Source organism: Phyllobates terribilis, unplaced genomic scaffold (assembly GCF_046119375.1).
Source record: "Phyllobates terribilis strain yellow unplaced genomic scaffold, ASM4611937v1 Scaffold_3__8_contigs__length_932513732, whole genome shotgun sequence".
In the NCBI taxonomy this organism is placed as follows: Eukaryota; Metazoa; Chordata; class Amphibia; order Anura; family Dendrobatidae; genus Phyllobates; species Phyllobates terribilis.
Window position 1 is genome coordinate 532,784,329 of NW_027362763.1, and position 19,596 is coordinate 532,803,924.

The following is a 19,596-nucleotide window of genomic DNA, read 5'->3' on the forward strand; positions in this document are numbered from 1 at the left end:
TGTCGGCTTAGATGACTAGTAATAAGCCAGCAGCAGAGCGGTGTCCCTATACCCGGCATGCACTGGTCTCTGCCGGGTACAGTGACGCCTCTCTACTGAAGGCTTATTACTATTCATCTAAGCCCACAACAGAGCGGACACTGCGCTCGTCGCACAGGGCACTGGGGGAGACACTGCATGCACTGGAGATACTCAAATAAATCGTCATCCGACATGAAATAGGAAAAAAAATACAAAAGCAATTAGTGAGGGAACGGCATGGATAATAAAGCAAGTACAGTGAGTACAGAAAGTATTCAGACCCCTTTAAATTTTTCACTCTTTTTCATTGCAGCTATTAGCACATTCAGCAATCGCCTAATACAACTAAGGTGTAAAAAGGAAAAATACAGGAGATCGTTTGTTCCAACAGCTATGGGGGTGTTTAACAAATGTCTGAAAAGCAATGTCTAAAGCATTCCAAATGTTTTGTTATTATATGTGTCATGTTCGAGATCTGTGTTCTGCTGCTGTGATACCGCAATTTCCTCCGGGATAAAATAAAGTATATCTTATCTTATTTGGTAAATTTAAAAAAAAAGTTTCGTTTTTTTTCTCTCATTAATGTACACTCTGCACCCCATCTTGACTGAAAAAAAGCAAATGTAGAAATTTTTGCAAATTTATTAAAAAAGAAAAACTGAAATATCACATGGTCATAAGTATTCAGACCCTTTGCTCAGTGTTGAGTAGAAGCACCCTTTTGAGCTAGTACAGCCATGAGTCTTCTTGGGAATGATGCAACAGGTTCTTCACACCTGGATTTGGGGATCCTCTGCCATTCTTCCTTGCAGATCCTCTCCAGTTCCGTCAGGTTGGATAGTGAACGTTGGTGGACAGCCATTTTCAGGTCTCTCCAGAGATGCTCAATTGGGTTTAGGTCAGGGCTCTGGCTGGGCCAGTCTAGAATGGTCACAGAGTTGTTCTGAAGCTACTCCTTTGTTATTTTAGCTGTGTGCTTAGGGTCATTGTCTTGTTGGAAGGTGAACCTTCGGCTAAGTCTGAGGTCCAGAGCACTCTGGAAGAGGTTTTCATTCAGAATATCTCTACTTGGCGGCATTCATGTTTCCTTCAATTGCAACCAGTCGTCCTGTCCCTGCAGCTGAAAAACACCCCATAGCATGATGCTGCCACCACCATGTTTCACTGTTGGGATTGTATTGAGCAGGTGACAAGCAGTGCCTGGTTTTCTCCACACATACCACTTAGAACTTTTTGGTGATAATTCTATCTTATTTCTCATCAGACCAGAGAATCTTAATTCTCGTAGTCTGGGAGTCCTTCATGTGTTTTTGAGCAAACTCTATGAGGGCTTTCATATGTCTTGCACTGAGGAGAGGCTTCCGTCGGGCCACTTTGCCATAAAGGCCCGACTGGTGGAGGGCTGCCGTGATAGTTGACTTTGTGGAACTTTCTCCCATCTCCCTACTGCATCTCTGGAGCTCAGCCACCGTGATCTTGGGGTTCTTCTTTATCTCTCTCACCAAGACTCTTCTCCCATGATTGCTCAGTTTAGCTGGACGGCCAGGTCTAGAAAGACTTCTGGTGATCCCAAACTTCTTCCATTTGAGGATTATGGAGGCCACTGTGCTCTTAGGAACCTTGATTAATGCAGAAATTCTTTTATAACCTTTACCAGATCTGTGCCTTGCCACAATTCTGTCTCTGAGCTCCTTGGGCTGTTCTTTTGAGCTCATGATTCTCATTTGGTCTGACATGCACTGTGAGCTGTGAGGTCTTATATAGACAGGTGTGTGCCTTTCCAAATCCACTCCTATCAGTTTAATTAAACACAGCTGGACTCCAATGAAGGAGTAGAACCATCTCAAGGAGGATCATAAGGAAATGGACAGCATGTGACTTAAATATGAGTGTCTGAGCAAAGGGTTTGAATACTTATGACCATGTGATATTTCAGTTTTTCTTTTTTAATAAATTTGCAAAAAATGTCTACATTTCTGTTTTTTTCAGTCAAGATGGGGTGCAGAGTGTGCTTTAATGAGAAAAAAATTAACTTTTTAGAGTTTACCAAATGACTGCAATGAAACAAGACTGAAAAATTTAAAGGGGTCTGAATACTTTCCATGCCCACTGTATATTAGAAAATAGCTTAGATTATGGGATTAAATAGATGGGGAGTTGGGAGAAAAATGCTTTGCCTTTGGACCAACCCTTTAAGTCACGTGTTATTAATAAAATGGCGACTATAATGCAGTTTTTGTAATTCATGGTTGAATTCAGTGACATACAGTAACTCTTATTTTCACATACAAAGTCATATTTTTGTTTTTACTAATTGCATCTATAGTGAATACACAGCTTCCTCCAGAGTTCCTGGGGCCATACCAACCACTGCTACAATCCAACGATTTAGAGGTTCAACAGATGTCATCTTTATCGCTTGTCAACTTTCTGCTTGATGGAAATTGTAAGTCCTGACCTTTTGTGTTCATACAGATATCGACTATATGTAATTGTACCCAAAAAAAAACATGTTGTTCCTCCTACTAAACTGAAATTCCCACCCAGAACATTTATGGTATAGCTAATAGATATTCCATAAATGTCTTTTAGGTGGTGGTGCACCTATTTGTTATTGGTCCTGTATTATTTTCACATATATGTGACTCTAATGGTAAAAGTATTTGTTGTAAAAAAGCAAAATGACAATAATGAAACAATGTGATGCATTCAGTTATGGATTAAAAAAACGGTTCAATGTATTAGTTTAAAAAAAGAAAATATAGCTGATAACTTGTGTTTACAGTGAATAAGGAGATGGTGGTCAAGATGGGATTGCTTGAGCCAATACTGGAGCTACTGGAGTCTGGGGATTCTACCGTACAGTGTAACTCCTGTGCATGCATCATGACTTTGGCTATATCAGGTAAGGATTAAAATTCTAGCTTTGTCATTATTTAAATAGTTTCTTTATTTTTAACTAATGAGTATTCTTTTCCTTCCAGAATATAGCCGTGAAGCCATTGGCATTGCTGGAGGAGTTCTGCCTCTACTTGCATTGGCAAAATCCTATGATCCAAGGGTTCAACGAAATGCAGTTGGAGCTATTCTCAATTTGACTCGATCAGGTTATTATTAAACAATGATTTATTTACATTTTTTTTAACACACCAAAAAAGGTGCTGAACCATCACAAGCAAATTTGTAGAATTTTACTGCCATTCACAATTACAAGATGTTTTTAGTAGCCATGCCAGGTAGCCATGAAGGTTGATATGTTGTTTCACATCATAACATGTTTTAGTATGTTTCAAGTTTGTTTGTTTTTTTTAATCTGGGTAATCGGCCCAGTAATATCCACACAATCTTTTTTGGAAATATATAATTGTTCATTTGCTGTAAACTCGAATTGCCGTCATCCAAGGACTTGATGTGTGATTTCTCTACCCCCCCCCCATGCAATAAGCTGTTATCTTTGGGCAAGATGCCTTGCTAAACGATATTTCTCTTGAATGAGGATCCAATGTAATGCATGGCTGGGCTGGGAAATCCTTCTACAGGGCATCCGTTCCGGCTTTAAGAATGTTGAACCACTTGCCCTCATCATCCTTTTTTATGATCTTGTACCCTAATAGGGCATGTGGACAGGATTTATCCCAGGGAGACCATTTCTTTCGTTTCCAAGTTTTTGTACTTTTTTGTACTTGTAGCAGTTGATACAGTAATATAAAATGCCTAGCAGCTGTACAGTTGAAACCAGAAGTTTACATACACTATATAAAGACACTTATGCATGTTTTTCTCAATATCCAACATGAAATCAGAATAAACCTTTCCCATTTTAGGTCAATTAGGATTACCATCATTTTTAATATTTGCTAAATGCCAGAATTAAGAGAGAGAGGGAGGGAGAGAGAACGAGAATGTATTAAGGAATTTTTATTACTTACGGCAAAGTCAAAAGTTTATATACATTTTATTAGTATTTGGTACCATTGCCCTTAAACTGAATGACTTGGGTCAAACGTTTGGGATATCCTTCCACAAGCTTCTCACAATAGTTGGTCAGAATTTGGGCCCATTCCTCCTGACAAAACTGGTGTAACTGATCCAGATTTGTAGGTCGCCTTGCTCGCACCTGACTTTTCAGCTTTGCCCATAAATTTTCAATAGGATTGAGATCAGAGCTTTGTGATGGCCACTCCAAAACATTGACTTTTGTTATTTTTAAGCCACTTTGTTACCATTTTGGCAGTATGCTTCGGGTCATTGTTCATTTGGAAGACCCATTTCCACCCAAGCTTCAACTTCCTGGCTGATGCCTTGAGATGTTGCTTCAGTATTGCCACATAATCTTCTTTTCTCACGATGCCATCTATTTTGTCAAGTGCAAAAGTACCTCTTGCAGCAAAAGACCCCCACAACATGATGCTGCCACCCCCGTGTTTCACAGTTGGGATGGTGTTCTTACGTTTCTAAGCTTCTCCCTTTTTCCTCCAAACGTAACGATGGTCATTATGCCCAAAAAGTTCAATTTTAGTTTTATCAGACCACAGGACATGTCTCCAAAAATTAAGGTCTGTCTTCCTGTGTGCATTTGCAAACATTAATCTGGCTTTTTTATGTTTCTTTTGGAGTAATGGCTTCTTCCTGGCAGAGTGGCCTTTCAGCCCATGTTGATACAGTACTCGTTTCACTGTAGATATTGACACAATCTCACCAGCTTCCGCCATCATCTTCACAAGGTCTTTTGCTTTTGTCCCTGGGTTGATATGCACATTTCGGACCAAAGCACATTCATCTCTGGGACACAGAAGCTGTCTCCTTCTTGAGCGGTATGATGGCTGGACATTCCCATCTTGTTTGTACTTGCGTATAATTGTTTGTACAGATGAATTAGGTACCTTCAGGTATCTTTAAATTGCACTCAAGGATGAGCCAGACTTTTGCAAGTCCATAATTCTCTTCCTGGTATCTTGGCTGATTTCTTTAGACTTTTCCATGATGCTACAAAAAGAAGCAGTGTGTTTCAGGTGTGCATTAAAATACATTCACAGGTGTGTCTGTAATTAACTTAGAAGCTTCAAAACACATGACATCATCATATAAGGAAGTACAGAATTGTTTAAAGGCATAGTAATGTTAGTGTATATAAACTTTTGACTTTGCAGTAAGTAATAAAAATGCCTTAAAGCGTTCTCTCTCATTATTCTGGCATTTGACAAATATTAAAAATTATGGTAACCTTAATTGACCTAAAATGGGGAAGGTTTATTCTGATTTCATGTCAGATACTGAGAAAAACATACATATGTGTCTTTTTATATAGTGTATGTAAACTTCTGGTTTCAACTGTACATGACATTAGATTAGTTTATCCTCTTAGGATCTGTGCACATATACATTGGAAGTTCTGTTAGTTCATATTGTAAATTCCATTGATGGAAAAATAATGGCTTTACATGTATTTTTGTATGCTTCTAGAGAGGAATAAAAGCATTCTATGCCAAGCTGGGGCACTGCCAGTTCTCACCTTGCTTCTACAGTCACCAGACTCCGAAATACAGGTATGAAACAATAATTGATTGTGATTAATGGGATGACAGTGGTATATACGTATATAAATCATAAGACTATTGTCGACATTCTAATAACAAACAAAAAAACTTAGAATTTATTTTTTTTACTGGATGTTTGTATGTAGTATTGTTATAATCTATTGGATTGATATCTGGCTCAGTAGGAGAACATCAGTTTCTATTGAGAAATTTAATCTGCACTCGTAGTACAACTTCTGTAAATTTCTTCTTTGAATGAAAGAATAAAACCAGAGAATAATGGTATTACTAGCGGTGTAACTGTAGAGGCTGGAAGGGTTAAAGTCACATTGACCTGGAACCTAGTGGGACCCAAAGGATCCCTTTAGCCTATATGAAACATAAACAATACTTTTAAAGACCTGTGATAGTTTGGAGATTTGGTATTGGGGCCCAAGAGCATCAAGTTATGCCACTTGGTATTACTGTAAGAGCCATATGTAACCATCCCAAACCTATCGTATACCTGTGGTTTTTTTTTTGTTTGTTTGTTTTTTTTAACCTGAAAAATTGAGAGCCAAAACATTGCTTTAAAGGTGTTTTCCAGAAGTAACTCTTTCATCCCCAACAGCTTCCACTAGGTTAAAATAATAAACTAAGTCTCCCCTGCAGCCTACCAACAAAGAGCTGGGGAGGGAATCGCTGGGCTCAGCTGCTCGGGACGTCTACACTGGCAAGGGCTGCTGAGCCCAGTGGTTGCCTGCATATGTGCTGTAGTCATAACGTCACCACTGCAGACTGTCAAAAAATATCTTGGCAGCGGTGTAGAGGTGTCCGTGGGACATGGGAGAGTGAGTACCACCTGAGTTTGTTATTTTAACCTCTTGAAAACCAAAAAGGATGAAAAGGTATTCAAGAAAACCCCTTTAAACTAGAATTGATGTTGAGCTGCTCCTTCTCCTCTACGTTTTAGACTTGGTGCTCAAAATGTAGCCCTGTATGTGTGCACATTACTAGCCGTTTTGTACCTTGTGTTGACCAGAAGCTACCTGATAATCAATAGGTTGCTGTTTACTTGGCAATGAAATCGTTCATCAAATATAGTTTGAATGGACTTTATCCTGCTATATAGCAACTGGTATGGGCAGAGAATATCTCTTGGTTTATGACTCTGTATGAATACTTTTCTTTTTTTTTCTTTAATGTTAATGGAAGCATAAGTCTTGCGAATTACATCATTATAAATTTTAGTAAAAATACAGTTGGTTGTCCTATCACATAAGCACAATCTTCCCTATTATTATTATTATTATTATTAATAATTAATAATATTATTATTCTCATCGTGGGAACTTGCATTAAAGAAACAGCCCAGCTGACATTCACTCTTTAATTATCTTTTGGGCGACTACATTTTTCAGAAAGGAATGTTCAGTTGTAGAACTTTTTTTTTCTTTCTTTTCTTCTTCACACCAACAGTTTTTATAATTTCCTTCAAACTTGAAAGTACAAACCATGCGATCTGCCTTGTCTATGACGTCCTAGGCATGGTTACTGTTTGTACTTAAGGTGTGACCACAACAAAGAACTGTCAAAGCTGTAAGGGTATGTGCACACAACGTCATTGAGATGACGGTGTACCTACAGTTTTCCTACAGGAAGTTGCTTCCGGTGGTGTTTTTTCTGAAGCGTCTTCATTGTCTCATTTGTGTTCATCCCAAATACTTTTTATGTAATAACAGATGCTAATTTTGTGTAGAGTGTAATTATTGTTGTAAATGAATGTAGCTCCTAATGCACTTGTAGAAACCCACCCTTGCATCTATTAGTCAGATGTAGTTTATTTAGCTCAATTTTTTTGTATTTTTTTTTTTTTTTACATTAGTAATAAAATACTGAAAAAACAGGAATCTTGCAATTTTTCACACTCGCCACTGGTGCGTCTTCGACTCTTCCAGGAAGCAACATATGTACATGGCCTTAAGGTCACAGCCCCACTAGCAGTATATGCTCAGTATTCAATCAGTATTTTTTTCTCTGGAGTGGGAGCCAAAACCAGATGAGGAACAATCAGAGAAAAGGTATAATAGAAACAAGTCACCAATTCTGCATTTATCACCCACTCCTGGTTTTGGCTCCCACTCCTGAGAAAAAATACTGACTGAATACTGATAGTGGGGCCCTGGCCTAATAGTCAGACCATGACTATCTTTTTGTATTGAAGTGTCTAATGAGCCTGTGCAAAGGTCATTGTAGATGGAGGGTCAGCAGGGTCAGGAATGCCATCTTCACCTTTTGTGAATGGCAGAAACCTGTTTTATCAGGTGTTACCTGTCAGTGTAATCCTAAGGCTGTGTTCACACATTGCGTATTTCCCTGCGTTTTTTTTACGCGCGCGTATTTCCTGCTTTTTATACCTGCGTTTTTTTACGCAGGTAAAAAAAGCACCTCCATTCACACACTGCGTTTTTTCCTGCGTTTTTTTACGGAGGTGCAGGAGAAAATGAAGTGTGAGGAGCATGGACACCTGTATATAATGTAATGTATGTGTCTGTGTGTCCTGTCTGTGTCTATGTGTCGTGTGTGTGTGTGAGTGTCCCCCTAGCAGTGTATGGACATACAGCTTCTGGCTGGAAGCGCGGGACCGGAGCGGACGGCTCTCCCATCCATCGGATGGGTGAGTATCCATAGTTTCTCCTGCGCCTCCATAAAAAAGCGCTGGAATTACGCAGTGTGTGAACACCGCTGCGTAATTCCATCGCTTATAATGTGCACAATAGGAGAAAGCGCGGGACGCAGCTGCGTAAAGAATTGACATGCCAATTCTTTACGCTGCTGCGCTTTCGCGCTGCGTAAAATCACACAGTGTCTGAACGGCAAAGTGAATTTCCCATTCACTTTGCTGGCAGACACAAGGCGCATTGCGTATTTTGAAAAAGCGCGTGCGAAAATACGCAATGTGTGAACGTAGCCTAACTCTGCTGATGATACTCCTGTAAATTCTTCCTGAAAGGAGCGGAATCTAAAAAAAGCCATATTATTAGGATACTTATTTAAGCTCAAATTTGCATATACTATGCTGTCTGAAGCTGCAGTACGTGGGTTATTATCATGTAAATTCACCTACATCTTTATCTTCATGTTCTGTGGTTGTCATGTGTAGAGTAATTAGAGCAACACTTCTGCTTCCCAATCCCCTTCTCTAATGTTTCAAGGGAAATCCGGAGATCGCAATGACCCAGTATATCTCACCACATGTTCAAACCACATGTCTGCAATGGGAACATTGCCAATTCTTACATGGCTATGCAGTTTAAAATGAACACATGAGCTATTGAGAATTTTTGCCATGATGATGATTATTATTTATTTATTTTTTTTGTGCAGCTCCACAATAATTCCTTTGAATATTCCAGTGAGTTATCATTGTCCTTTTGGATGAACCAAATGTAACAAATCTTAAGTGTGTCAATTTTGCTAATATACCCTTAAGACTTATTGAGCAGGGGAAAGGGAACAGGGGTTACGCCTTTTCCTTCATGCCCTTCAAGGTTTTGACAAGTTTAGAAGGTCCCAATATCTAGGCTGATTTTTAGGCCATGTTCACACGTTCAGTATTGGTATTTGTAAGCCAAAAATACAGAAGTGGTGACGTGTTTCTATTATACTTTTCCTCTGAATGTTCCACTCCTGATTTTGGCTTACAAATACTGATGTAAAAAACTCACCGAATACTGAACAAGTGAATGTGGCCTTCACATTACTAGTTTTGCTAAAACTACAGGTTACTGTGTTCCAATGTCAGTGCAGGAGAATACAGTAAGGGCCCCCATACACATTATACTAATGTTGGCTGAACCCGCCGATATTGACGGATTCATCTAATGTGTATGGGGGCACCGGTCCACTGATGAATGGGAGAGATGACGATTGCGCATGTTTGACTTCGGACTGCCGATTATATTGTCCTCCCTGCAATGAGTCGCCAGCTAACTTCTCAGTGTACGGCATTCAAAGAGAACACGAGTGCTCAGCTGAGTGAGTGCTCCTGTGTATGGGTGAGTTGGCTGAGATGGCTGTCTGCTGAACAATCGTCTGAAGCATCTTTAGGCCGACCGCCAACTAATGTGTATGGCCATCTGAACAAGGAGGTACAGTAGTGTTTGCTCTGTGTTTTGGGAGGGATTTGAGTGGAAAGCTGTAGAGTGCCCAAATCGTACCCAGACCCCAGATAAAGCAGTATAAAAATAAGGCTGCGTCAGGCTCTTTTTGTTCAGTATAGCAGCTTTATATTATGGCAAACTGTCTGCACAGTTTGGTGCTGAGCAGACATTAAAAGGCTTTTTTACATTGGTATAGTATGAGACTATGCAGTACATGGGTCCTGTATGGTACTCTGGGCATTACATGGACAAAGTGTTCAGTATTTATCCAGGGAATGTATGGCACTAGAACAGTATTTTTATATCACATTTTTGTACAAGTATGATCATTGTTACCTTGACACACAAGTCTAAAATATGTGTTTCTTTTTTTTTTTTTTTTACTAAAAAATTGTGGAGCCATGTCCCATTAGAGCAATGTGGCTACACATGAACAACTTATTGGCCAAACTTTCACTTATGACCTTGCTCAAAAGTGCCATCTATATGTATAAGTGTGACTTTATTTTCCCCATCACTGCAAGGAAAAGGCATCTGCTAAGCTCCGGTACCTGTAAGATGCGGTTTTAGGGCTGTGGACAATGACATGTTCTGCCATTTATCAATTACACTTGGTGAAAGTTGGTAATTTATTCACACTAAGCAAGGCCCATTGGAAGGCGTCCCTCGAGCACCAGTAAGGGTTCATTCTATTCCGCACATAACTATTTCCATTATTAGTTTAATTAATAAATATTTGACCATTTATTGTAATACAATTGGAACAAAGTGATAAAATCAAAACAAGTAAATGCCAGAAATTGATACATTCTGACAACAACCTCTGATTTTCTCAGTGTCCAGAATTGTCCTGAGTTATAGTTTCTGGCTCTCCTTTTTGTACCTGTCCTGCTTAATGCAGATATTATCAGGCAGCCGTCTGTCCAGTTTGTCAGCATTGGTAGACTTAACAAAAACTGACGCAAAGGTGCAGCCTGAAGACTAATAACCCTTGAGAAAAACATCTACCTATTACTTTTTTTAAAGTAAATACTGAGGCCCAGACAAAGCATAGCCGACTCCAAAAATTATGAACCAGCAGCAATTTACTCCATAGGACCAGATTAACACAACCTGTTTAGGGGGCAAAAGATGCACATTGAAGTTTTGGCCTCTGCAAACCCATTAATATACCTTGAGAATAATCTAGATGCTACACTGCTTGCAGATTTGGCACCTCTGTTCTTTTAGGATGTTTCTGCACCAGTATAATTTCCTGCTATAACACAGTGTTCTTGTGTTTAAATGAAGGAATACTATCCATGATTAAATTCCTGTCCTTCTGCATGCTTACCGGTTTCTTGGCGCAGGTTTTAATAAAATATTTCCTTAGTATGCAATCAATTGTTTCAGAAAGAGAAGCACTTGTAAAAAAAATAAAAAATAATAATTAAAGTTAATGCGTCATCTGAAAAAGATCTATTGTTCAAAATATGTTTTTGTGTTATTGCCATTCCTTCTTTTTTTTTTTAAGATCGTAATCTGTGTTTAAAAATGAAAATTAGAAATCTTATCATTTTCACACTGTCTATTGTGCTATCTTGAATTCTTCCTTTTAATTTGAGGACCGCTACTTTTATATTATGGCCTCATTCACACTATTAGTATTCGGTCAGTTTTTTTACATCAGTATTTGTTAGCCAAAGCCAGGAGTGGAACAGTCAGAGGAGAAGTATAATAGAAACACGTCACCACTTCTGTATTTGTCAGGTAAAAAACTGACCAAATACTGATAGTGTGAATGTGGCCTAATAGTAATAGACTTGACTCAGACACTATATGTATTGAAGCATCTAATGATCGTTTGCAAAGGTGATTGTAACAAGAGGGCTAGGAGAGGGAGCTGGAAAATCATCAGCTGTGGATAGAGGTATTGCCTTTCATTTTAATCCTGCCTCTCTTGATAAATGAGCCTGCTCTTTCTGAAAAGACAGAAAATGTGAGTCTAAAATAGCCCAAGTGGCCATTGGGGGGAATTGCAAGATTTACTAATTTTTGCCTTTTAATACCGATAATGATATGAAAAAAAATACATTCACACACAACCCGATTAATGGTTAATTTTCTGATGGCACAGTCCCCTTTTAAAAAGGTTGTCCCAAAATGTATTTTCAAGAGTGCTCCATCCCGTGCCTCATAGTTTCCTGTACTCCCAGATGATTGACTGTTCAGACTAGGGACATGGTTGCCCTTCATATCTAAACTGTGTGGTCTTTGATACTGCTAGAAGAGACAACTTTGCCTCTGCAGCATTGGAGGAGCCCAAGTGCACTGAACTGTCTGGATCCAACAATTCAACCAGCTTCCGAGCAGTGCTTGTAGATTCTATGGCTCTAGGAAAGAGCTTGTAAGTGCTCCACTTCTTGCCTAGGAATCCGGACATCGCTGATAAACTGCAAAAGTAGCCTGTAACCTACATAGTGCGCAATAAACTATACAATTAGAATTTCCTCCATACTTGAGAACAAGGAGGCTTTTTTAGTAACAAGTAAATTGCAAAGCTACCTTTTTTATAAGCATTTTAAAATTTTACCCATTTTGAGATGATGATGCAATTCCTATTTAGAGGAAACCTGTCAAACGAATCTTGCTGCTCAAACCTCGGACCGCATGAATCACAGCCTGGCTGCACGATTGGTACTATGCATATTATTGAATGAAATGCTTTGGCATTTTAGAGAAGATGTACTTTCAAGATCTAGCTGAGGACCATAGCTGGAGATGAGAGTAGATCGGCTCCACTTTCGGACGGCTCTTCTCAGCACTGACAAGTCTCTCCCTCTGTACACATGAGGGAGAGACCTGTAAATCACCTCCAGCAACACTGAGAAGAGCCAGTTGGGGGAGGAGAGGGACTAGTCTTGTCACCAGCGATGGTCCCCACCTGCACCTTCAGTCTTTTTTTCTCTGAAACTCTGCCTAGCTGCGATTCATTATGTCTGCAGTTTGGGATGCATAAATCACCTGACAAGGCTTCCTTTTAGCTTTTATTTATTATGTACCTTAGTCTTTGGCGTGCTGGTTTCTCCCAGTTTTGTGCATTTCTTATCCTCTGCAGTAAGAGAAAATATCTGAAAGACACAGTTTATGTGGATAGAAAAGTGGTGTGAAAAAGTGTTTGCCCCCTTCCTGATTTCTTATTCTGTTGCATGTTGGTCACACCTAAATGTTTCAGATTACAAAACAAATTTTAAATATTAGACAAAGATAACACAAACACAAAATGCAGTTTTTAAATGAAGGTCTTTTATTATTAAGGTAAAAAGAAATCCAAACATACAAGGCCCTGTGTGAAAAAGAGATCGCCCCTCCCCCCTTAAAACAAAAATGAACTGCAGTTTATAACATCTTTGGGAAAAGGAGCTCAATTTCTCTAGCCACACACAGGCCTGATTACTTATTTTGGGAGAATATGCTGTGGACTGACGAGACAAAAGTTGAACTTTTTGGAAGGTCCCATTACATCTGGCATAGAAGTAACACAGCATTTCAGAAAAGGAGAATCATACCAACAGTAAAATATTATGGTGGTAGTGTGATGGTCTGGGGCTGCTTCAGGACCTGGAAGACTTGCTATGGTAAATGAACCATGCTGTATACCAAAAAATGCTGTAGAAGGTCCGGCCATCTGTTCGTGATCTCAAGTTGAAGCACACTTGAGTTATGCAGCAGGACAATGATCCAAAACACACCAGCAAGTCCACCTCTGAATGGCTTAAGAAAACAAAATTAAGACTTTGGAGTGGCCTAGTCAAAGTCCTAACCATAATCCGATTTGAGATGCGTGACCTTAAAAAGGCAGTTCATGCTCAGAAACCCTCTAATGTGGCTGAATTGCAACAATATTGCAAAGATGAGTGGCCAAAATTCCTCCAGAGCGTTGTAAAAGACTCATTGCCAGTTATCGCAAACGCTTGATTGCAGTTGTTGCTGCTAAGAGTGGCCCAACCAGTTATTAGGTTTAGGGGGCAATCACTTTTTCACACAGGCCACTGTAGGTTTGGATTTCTTTTTCCCTTAATAATAAAGACCTTCATTAAAAAACTGAATTTTGTGTTATCTGTGTCTAATATTTACATTAGTTTTGTGATCTGAAACATTTAAGTGTGACAAACATGCAAAATAATAAGAAATCAGGAAGGGGGCAAACACTTTTTCACACCACTGTCGATGTGTCTATACTGTATGTCTTTCAGGTACCTTATTTGCGGCATTTTTTTCCGAAACATGCCAGATACTTTTGCACAATACTAGGTAGGTAGTTTTAGGCAGTTGTGGGGGAAAAAATGCTTCATAGTAAGAATCCTTTCAAAAATAGAAGTGTAAATAGTTTAGTTTAATACGAAGTTAACAAAACCCAGAATGAACAAAGAGAAATCTAAATAAAATCAGTATTAGGTATGACCGCCCATTGCCATCAAAACTGCATCAAAGCATCTAGGTACACGTTGTTTTTGAAGGAACACAGCAAGGAGGTTGGAGAACTAATCACAATTGGAAATTTGGAGTCGGATGCAGGTTGGTTGGCAAAGGCTGGTCACTCCAAATATGTGATTTAGATTTCTCTTTTCATTCATTTTGCATTTTGTTAATTGATAATTATAAACTTTTAACACTTCTCTTTTTGAAAGCATTCTTCCCACATCTGCCTAAAATGTTTGCCCAGTGCTGTGTATAAATAAATATATATATATTTAATGAGATTATTTTGCTCTATGGTCTATAAAGTCTATCATGATTACTTGTTTTGCATTTATTTTTGTATTCCTAAATAACTGTTTGTAAAATTAAGCTAAATCTAAAGAAAAGTCGGTCAATGTTTGATGGAATAGTTATCAGTGAGCTAAAACTACATGGCAGTATATGCTTCATTGCACAAGCTGCTCATGAAAGGGGAGCTGCAGCTGACATATCACCTTAGCCTGAAGGCTTACTAAATATAAGATACTGTTTGTCGTACATTTAGATGGAAAAGTAACTTGAAAAGATGGAAACATACACAAAAAAACTCACTTTTGCTGCATCATGAATTGTAGTTGGTTCAGCATGACCTTTTTTTAACATTTTACAGGATATCCATTACTTGGCTTTATAAATACATATATTTAAAGATCTTTTACTTGGTGCCTAATTGATAACTCATTCACTTATTCTTTGCAGTACTACAGTTGTGCTTCTTTGGGTAACATTGCTGTTAATCCAGAGCACCATAAAGCTATGCTCACCATTGGGGACAAGTTCTTGATTCGAATGCTGGTCTCGATGATGTCTTCCACTGTGCAAAAGGTAAAGCCATTAAGGCAATACTATTCGATACAGTGTCTGCATAATAGTTTCATGAGATACAAACTTCTTGTTGTTGAAACCAATATGTAATTTCCATGTTCTAGCAGTTCTGAATTGCAGCAATATGCAGATCACAGGTTGAGGGGATATAAGCCTTCTAGTTAACTGGCAAACAAGTATTTATAAAAAGGTTTTGGTAGTATTGTATCTCCTTGTGAAGAGTGACATGCCTGTTATGCCAGTGTAAGGAGACTTATAGGCTGTGCAAAATGCTTCTCTGGGAAATTTAAATTTGCAAATTGTCTCTGTAGAGAGGGAGGAAGATGGTGAGCATTGCATGGCCTAGAATCTCCTTACACTGACATGTCAGGCATGTCACTCTCCATGAGGAAAAACTGTGCTCCTTAGGCCCCAGTCAGAGGCCTCTTGTCCAGCCAAATTGGATCTTGTGCTTTGAACTAAGGACATCGTGAAACTCGTGTCTGAGATATTGGTTTTGCTTTTATTCTAAGTCCTATGACAAGGCTCATTAAAGGGTCGATAATGACTTTTAGAATTGTTACTTCCAATACGTGGCATTAGAGATGACGTCCTCTTCCTCTCTGAGGAGACAATTTGCATATTTATATAAAAAATAACTAGGGAACCTGAGAAGACATTCATGCTGCCCTAACCATGAGCAGCATGAAATACTCATCACAATAAAAAAAACTTCTGTATTTCAGAGAAAAAAAAAACATTTTCAAAAAATTCGGGCACAGAGAAGTGTGGAAGCAAATATTTGTAGAGAGGTGGGGTGTTGGGTAATACTGTGCACGCACTGATAGAGGTAGATAGGGGTTTCCTGTGTCATTTCTTCTCCCTTATCTATGCAAAGTGTGTGTGTGTGTGTGTGTGTGTGTGTGTGTGTGTGTGTGTGTGTGTGTGTGTAAATTTTATATATATAAAAAAAAAATACACATGAAAACCCCAATCCATGCAAAAGTTGGGAGGAAGGAGCGTGTGAATATAGATATTGTATGTATATTCCAGAAAAATAGCAGCACTGCCTAAATGGGTGCAAATGTCCCCAAGGAACCTAGCAAAGCTTCCTATCAAAGATATAAAAATCCAAAAAAGGAGGCAGCACATCCAAAATAATGAGGAATAGCTTGAGAAAGGTTCCATAGAGGGATCTTAAACGTAATTGGTGTTGGTGAATAAAGGATCCTTACTTTCTTACTATTCCGGATGTGCTAGATCCTTCTTTTTTTGTATGAAAAATTTGTATGAAAATATAATATACATACGTCCGCAACATTTTTCTCCATTTTTTTGTTTATTTTACTCCACTTATTCAGCGCCATTAATTCCACAACGCTTTACATAGTTGGGACTCACAATCTAGATTCCGTATCGTCCTAGATTCCCTACATATCATCATGTAATATCATTACATATGGTATACTCTGTCAGCTAGTTAGAATTTTGAGTCCAAACCTTAACCACACACCTGACAGGTTTACACCAAAGATTTATTTTTACTGTGTTATTTTCTTCCTCCTTACATTGTCCTTTTTTTACACAGGTCTCCAGCCAGGCGTGTCTTTGTTTGAATAACCTAGCTTCAAGTGGTGAGAGATTTTATGTGTTGTTTATAAGTAACTATGAGCATGACATTATTGTATGCTTCACCTTGCAGCTATTTACAGGCTCTTTTTTTGTGTGTGTGACTAATGTGGACACCTGAAGTTTTAGCTGCTATCCTTGTGTTGTCTTTTAGATTTCTTTTAAAATCGTTTTTATCTATATTCCAGTGGTAATTTATGTATCTTTTTATTTATTTTTTATGAAGCTGAAGTTCGGGCCCATCTCTTCAGTATGGACATCATGCCTTTAGTACTCACCCTGCTGAATGCTAACAATAAAGATGTCCGACAAGCTTCTGTCACTCTTCTGTGCACGTTGACCCACCCTCCGGGAATTATGGTAACTATATTTGTGCTGTCTGGTGTGTTTCTTATCTGTTCTGTATTGCATGATGAATTTCCTATATCACAAACATTGAGTTGTAACAGGTGCCTCCAAGGTAATTTTGAAAATGTAAGAAATTATATAGGAGTAAAAACCTTACTATAAGAATAGGCCTCAGGTGCATATATCCCACATGGTGGCAATTTAAAGGGACTGTATGGCCTTAAAGTGACTGCAGACATGTAGGCTATGTGACTACAGACTTGTGAATCTTCACATCACACGTGCTGAGAAGATTCTCCGGCATCGGGAGCACTGCAAGTATGTGTGTGATTTGCATACATGCGGTCACATGCCGACTAGACGGGCACACCCTCGCTCAATGCAAGTGTATTGAGTGAGGCCGTACACAGTCTAGTCGAAATGTGGCTGGAAGTTTGCATATGGCATACTTGCGGTCGCACGACCGCCCACTCCCAATGTCAGCACCGGAGAATCCTCATAGCAAGCAGTGATGTAAGGATTCGCAAGTCTGCAGTCATATACAGTGATCGGCCTTAGGCTACAAGTCTCCAGACAACCCCTTTTAAGGGCCTGTGGTTCTGCATTACAGAACTTTTGGCACTCCATGTGTCACAAAATTGTGTCCAAGTGAGGCACAGAATTTAACTCTAACAGCATTACATATACTTGTGCTCCACAGCTTGCAGTATTGTACATCATACAAAATCGGATGGATGAAAAACCTGTGTCTGTTTGAATCCAAAGGTTTAGTGAGGCCCCATGGCAGGCTATGGACTTTGTATTTTAGATTCCGGCAAAAAAACAAGAAACTGCTATGTGCATACTTTACATGTCAGCAGAAGCCGGAGTGACGTGAAGCAGATAATAAGCTGAGTTTGACAGGGTGGAGGTGGAATTTTGCTAACTCAGACTAACTATGCAAACTATATGTTATCATTCTATCTGTGGTTCTTTGTGCTATTTGGAGATGATGTCAGGACACCTTCATCCTCTGTTTATCTGTTTTCTCAGGACGTGTCGCTGTGTGAAAAAATACTTCGACATTTAGCTATACTGATGCAGATGGAGAGAGCGAACCCTATGATCGTCATTCATGCAGCCTGCACTATCCAGAATCTAAGCCAATCGGAGAACATAAAGGTACGTTCCAGAAAATACACCACTGATCTCTGCATCAGCAATGGTTTTCAACACCTGAATATAAAAGGTACCATGTTGGATTACTTTTGGCTTGTTACATTATAGAATATAAAATGGTGTCAACCATGCTTAGTTTTGGGTTGACTTTGCAGTCAATCTGTCAGCAAAATCGACTAAAACTGCATATAAGGGCATGCATGTCTCTGAAATGTAAATCTATCGACACACTTACATTTTTTATATGTTGCTACGTGTCCAAGTAATTATGCCTCATTTGAGTATGAATGAAAATGCTAAAGTGGTTTGGGTGTGACAGAGCACTTTCTGAACCTTGGCCTCCTGAGATTGTTTCCCAACCCAGCACCAGCCTCTTTAGCGTAATCAATGGAAAGGCAACAGCACTAGCAATTTGAAAGCGGGGGCGCACACTTTTAAGGACTTGATCCATCAGTCCATAATTATGGGGAATCAGGCAGCACATCCAATGAAACTAATCTTTTAGCTCCAGTTAGCTTTTCTCGTGCATGAGAGAAGCTCACTGGAGCAGAATTGTGGCATGGGTTAATAAAAGGTTCATTACACTGGATGTGCTGCCTCATTCCCTCTTGGCTTGATAGTTTACAATCTGATTTCCTTGCCTGGCGCATGATGTTACACAGACTGAGCTATCAATCAGACTAGAGCGGCTGGGGAAGAGCAGGCATCTGGATGAACAATAGAAAGCAGGAAAACCCGTTTTGGTGCCATAAATAGGACTTGTTCAATGCAGGGCAGGTGGCAAGGGTTATTGGTGAGATCAAGCAAATTTGGCTTTTTTATTTGTGTGGAATTTCCCAGTAAGTGTCATTATATAAGGGCATTCGTGTCTTCATCCATTTTTCGACCGTAACCACTTTTTTTCTTCTTGCCAGGTTATTGTGCAGAACCAGTGCTTTGACGAATTACTGATTGCTCTACTTGATCCAAACAATGAAGAGGACTCGCTGCAGTATATTGTATCCTGCCTTGCCGAGCTTACTAAATATAGTAGGTTTTTAGAATTCTCATTTCACAACAAAAAAAGTCCACACTTCTATTGAAAGATAGGGCATGGATAACGAATATGTGGTCATCTTTAATCTTGCATTGGATAAAAAAAACAACAAGGTTATAAGGGGGAAAAAAAAGCTAATTGTTAGCAAAAATGGTTTTGCTACGGCTTCCAAAACAACTGGAGGGAAGACAGCCTTAAAGGGGTATTGCCATATGAAGTGTTTATGGTATAGCCACATATGCCAATAGGTGTCAGCCCACTGATCACTGCTTGCATGGCTCTTTCTAGAACTCCCATAGTCATTTTGATGGGAGGGCTTCTATAATGCTCAGATTCTTCTACAAATATGTAAACCCCTTTTACCCCAATTGTGACCAATCTGGTCTCCTACAGTTTTGACTTTCTTGTTGATGTAGCTACC

The 19,596-nt window shown here is 39.1% G+C and overlaps 1 protein-coding gene across 1 annotated transcript in view; it reads left to right on the forward strand.

The window, feature by feature from the left end:
* The window catches only part of LOC141257133 (uncharacterized), a 43,834-nt gene that overhangs the window by 14,298 nt on the left and 9,940 nt on the right, over nt 1-19,596 (forward strand). Inside the window, exons 3-11 of the mRNA XM_073671307.1 lie at nt 2,348-2,467; nt 2,807-2,926; nt 3,006-3,128; nt 5,485-5,567; nt 14,900-15,025; nt 16,593-16,638; nt 16,860-16,993; nt 18,014-18,142; nt 19,054-19,168. Of these exons, the coding sequence (XP_073527408.1) occupies nt 2,348-2,467; nt 2,807-2,926; nt 3,006-3,128; nt 5,485-5,567; nt 14,900-15,025; nt 16,593-16,638; nt 16,860-16,993; nt 18,014-18,142; nt 19,054-19,168 (996 nt within the window). The remainder of the gene's footprint in view (nt 1-2,347; nt 2,468-2,806; nt 2,927-3,005; nt 3,129-5,484; nt 5,568-14,899; nt 15,026-16,592; nt 16,639-16,859; nt 16,994-18,013; nt 18,143-19,053; nt 19,169-19,596) is intronic.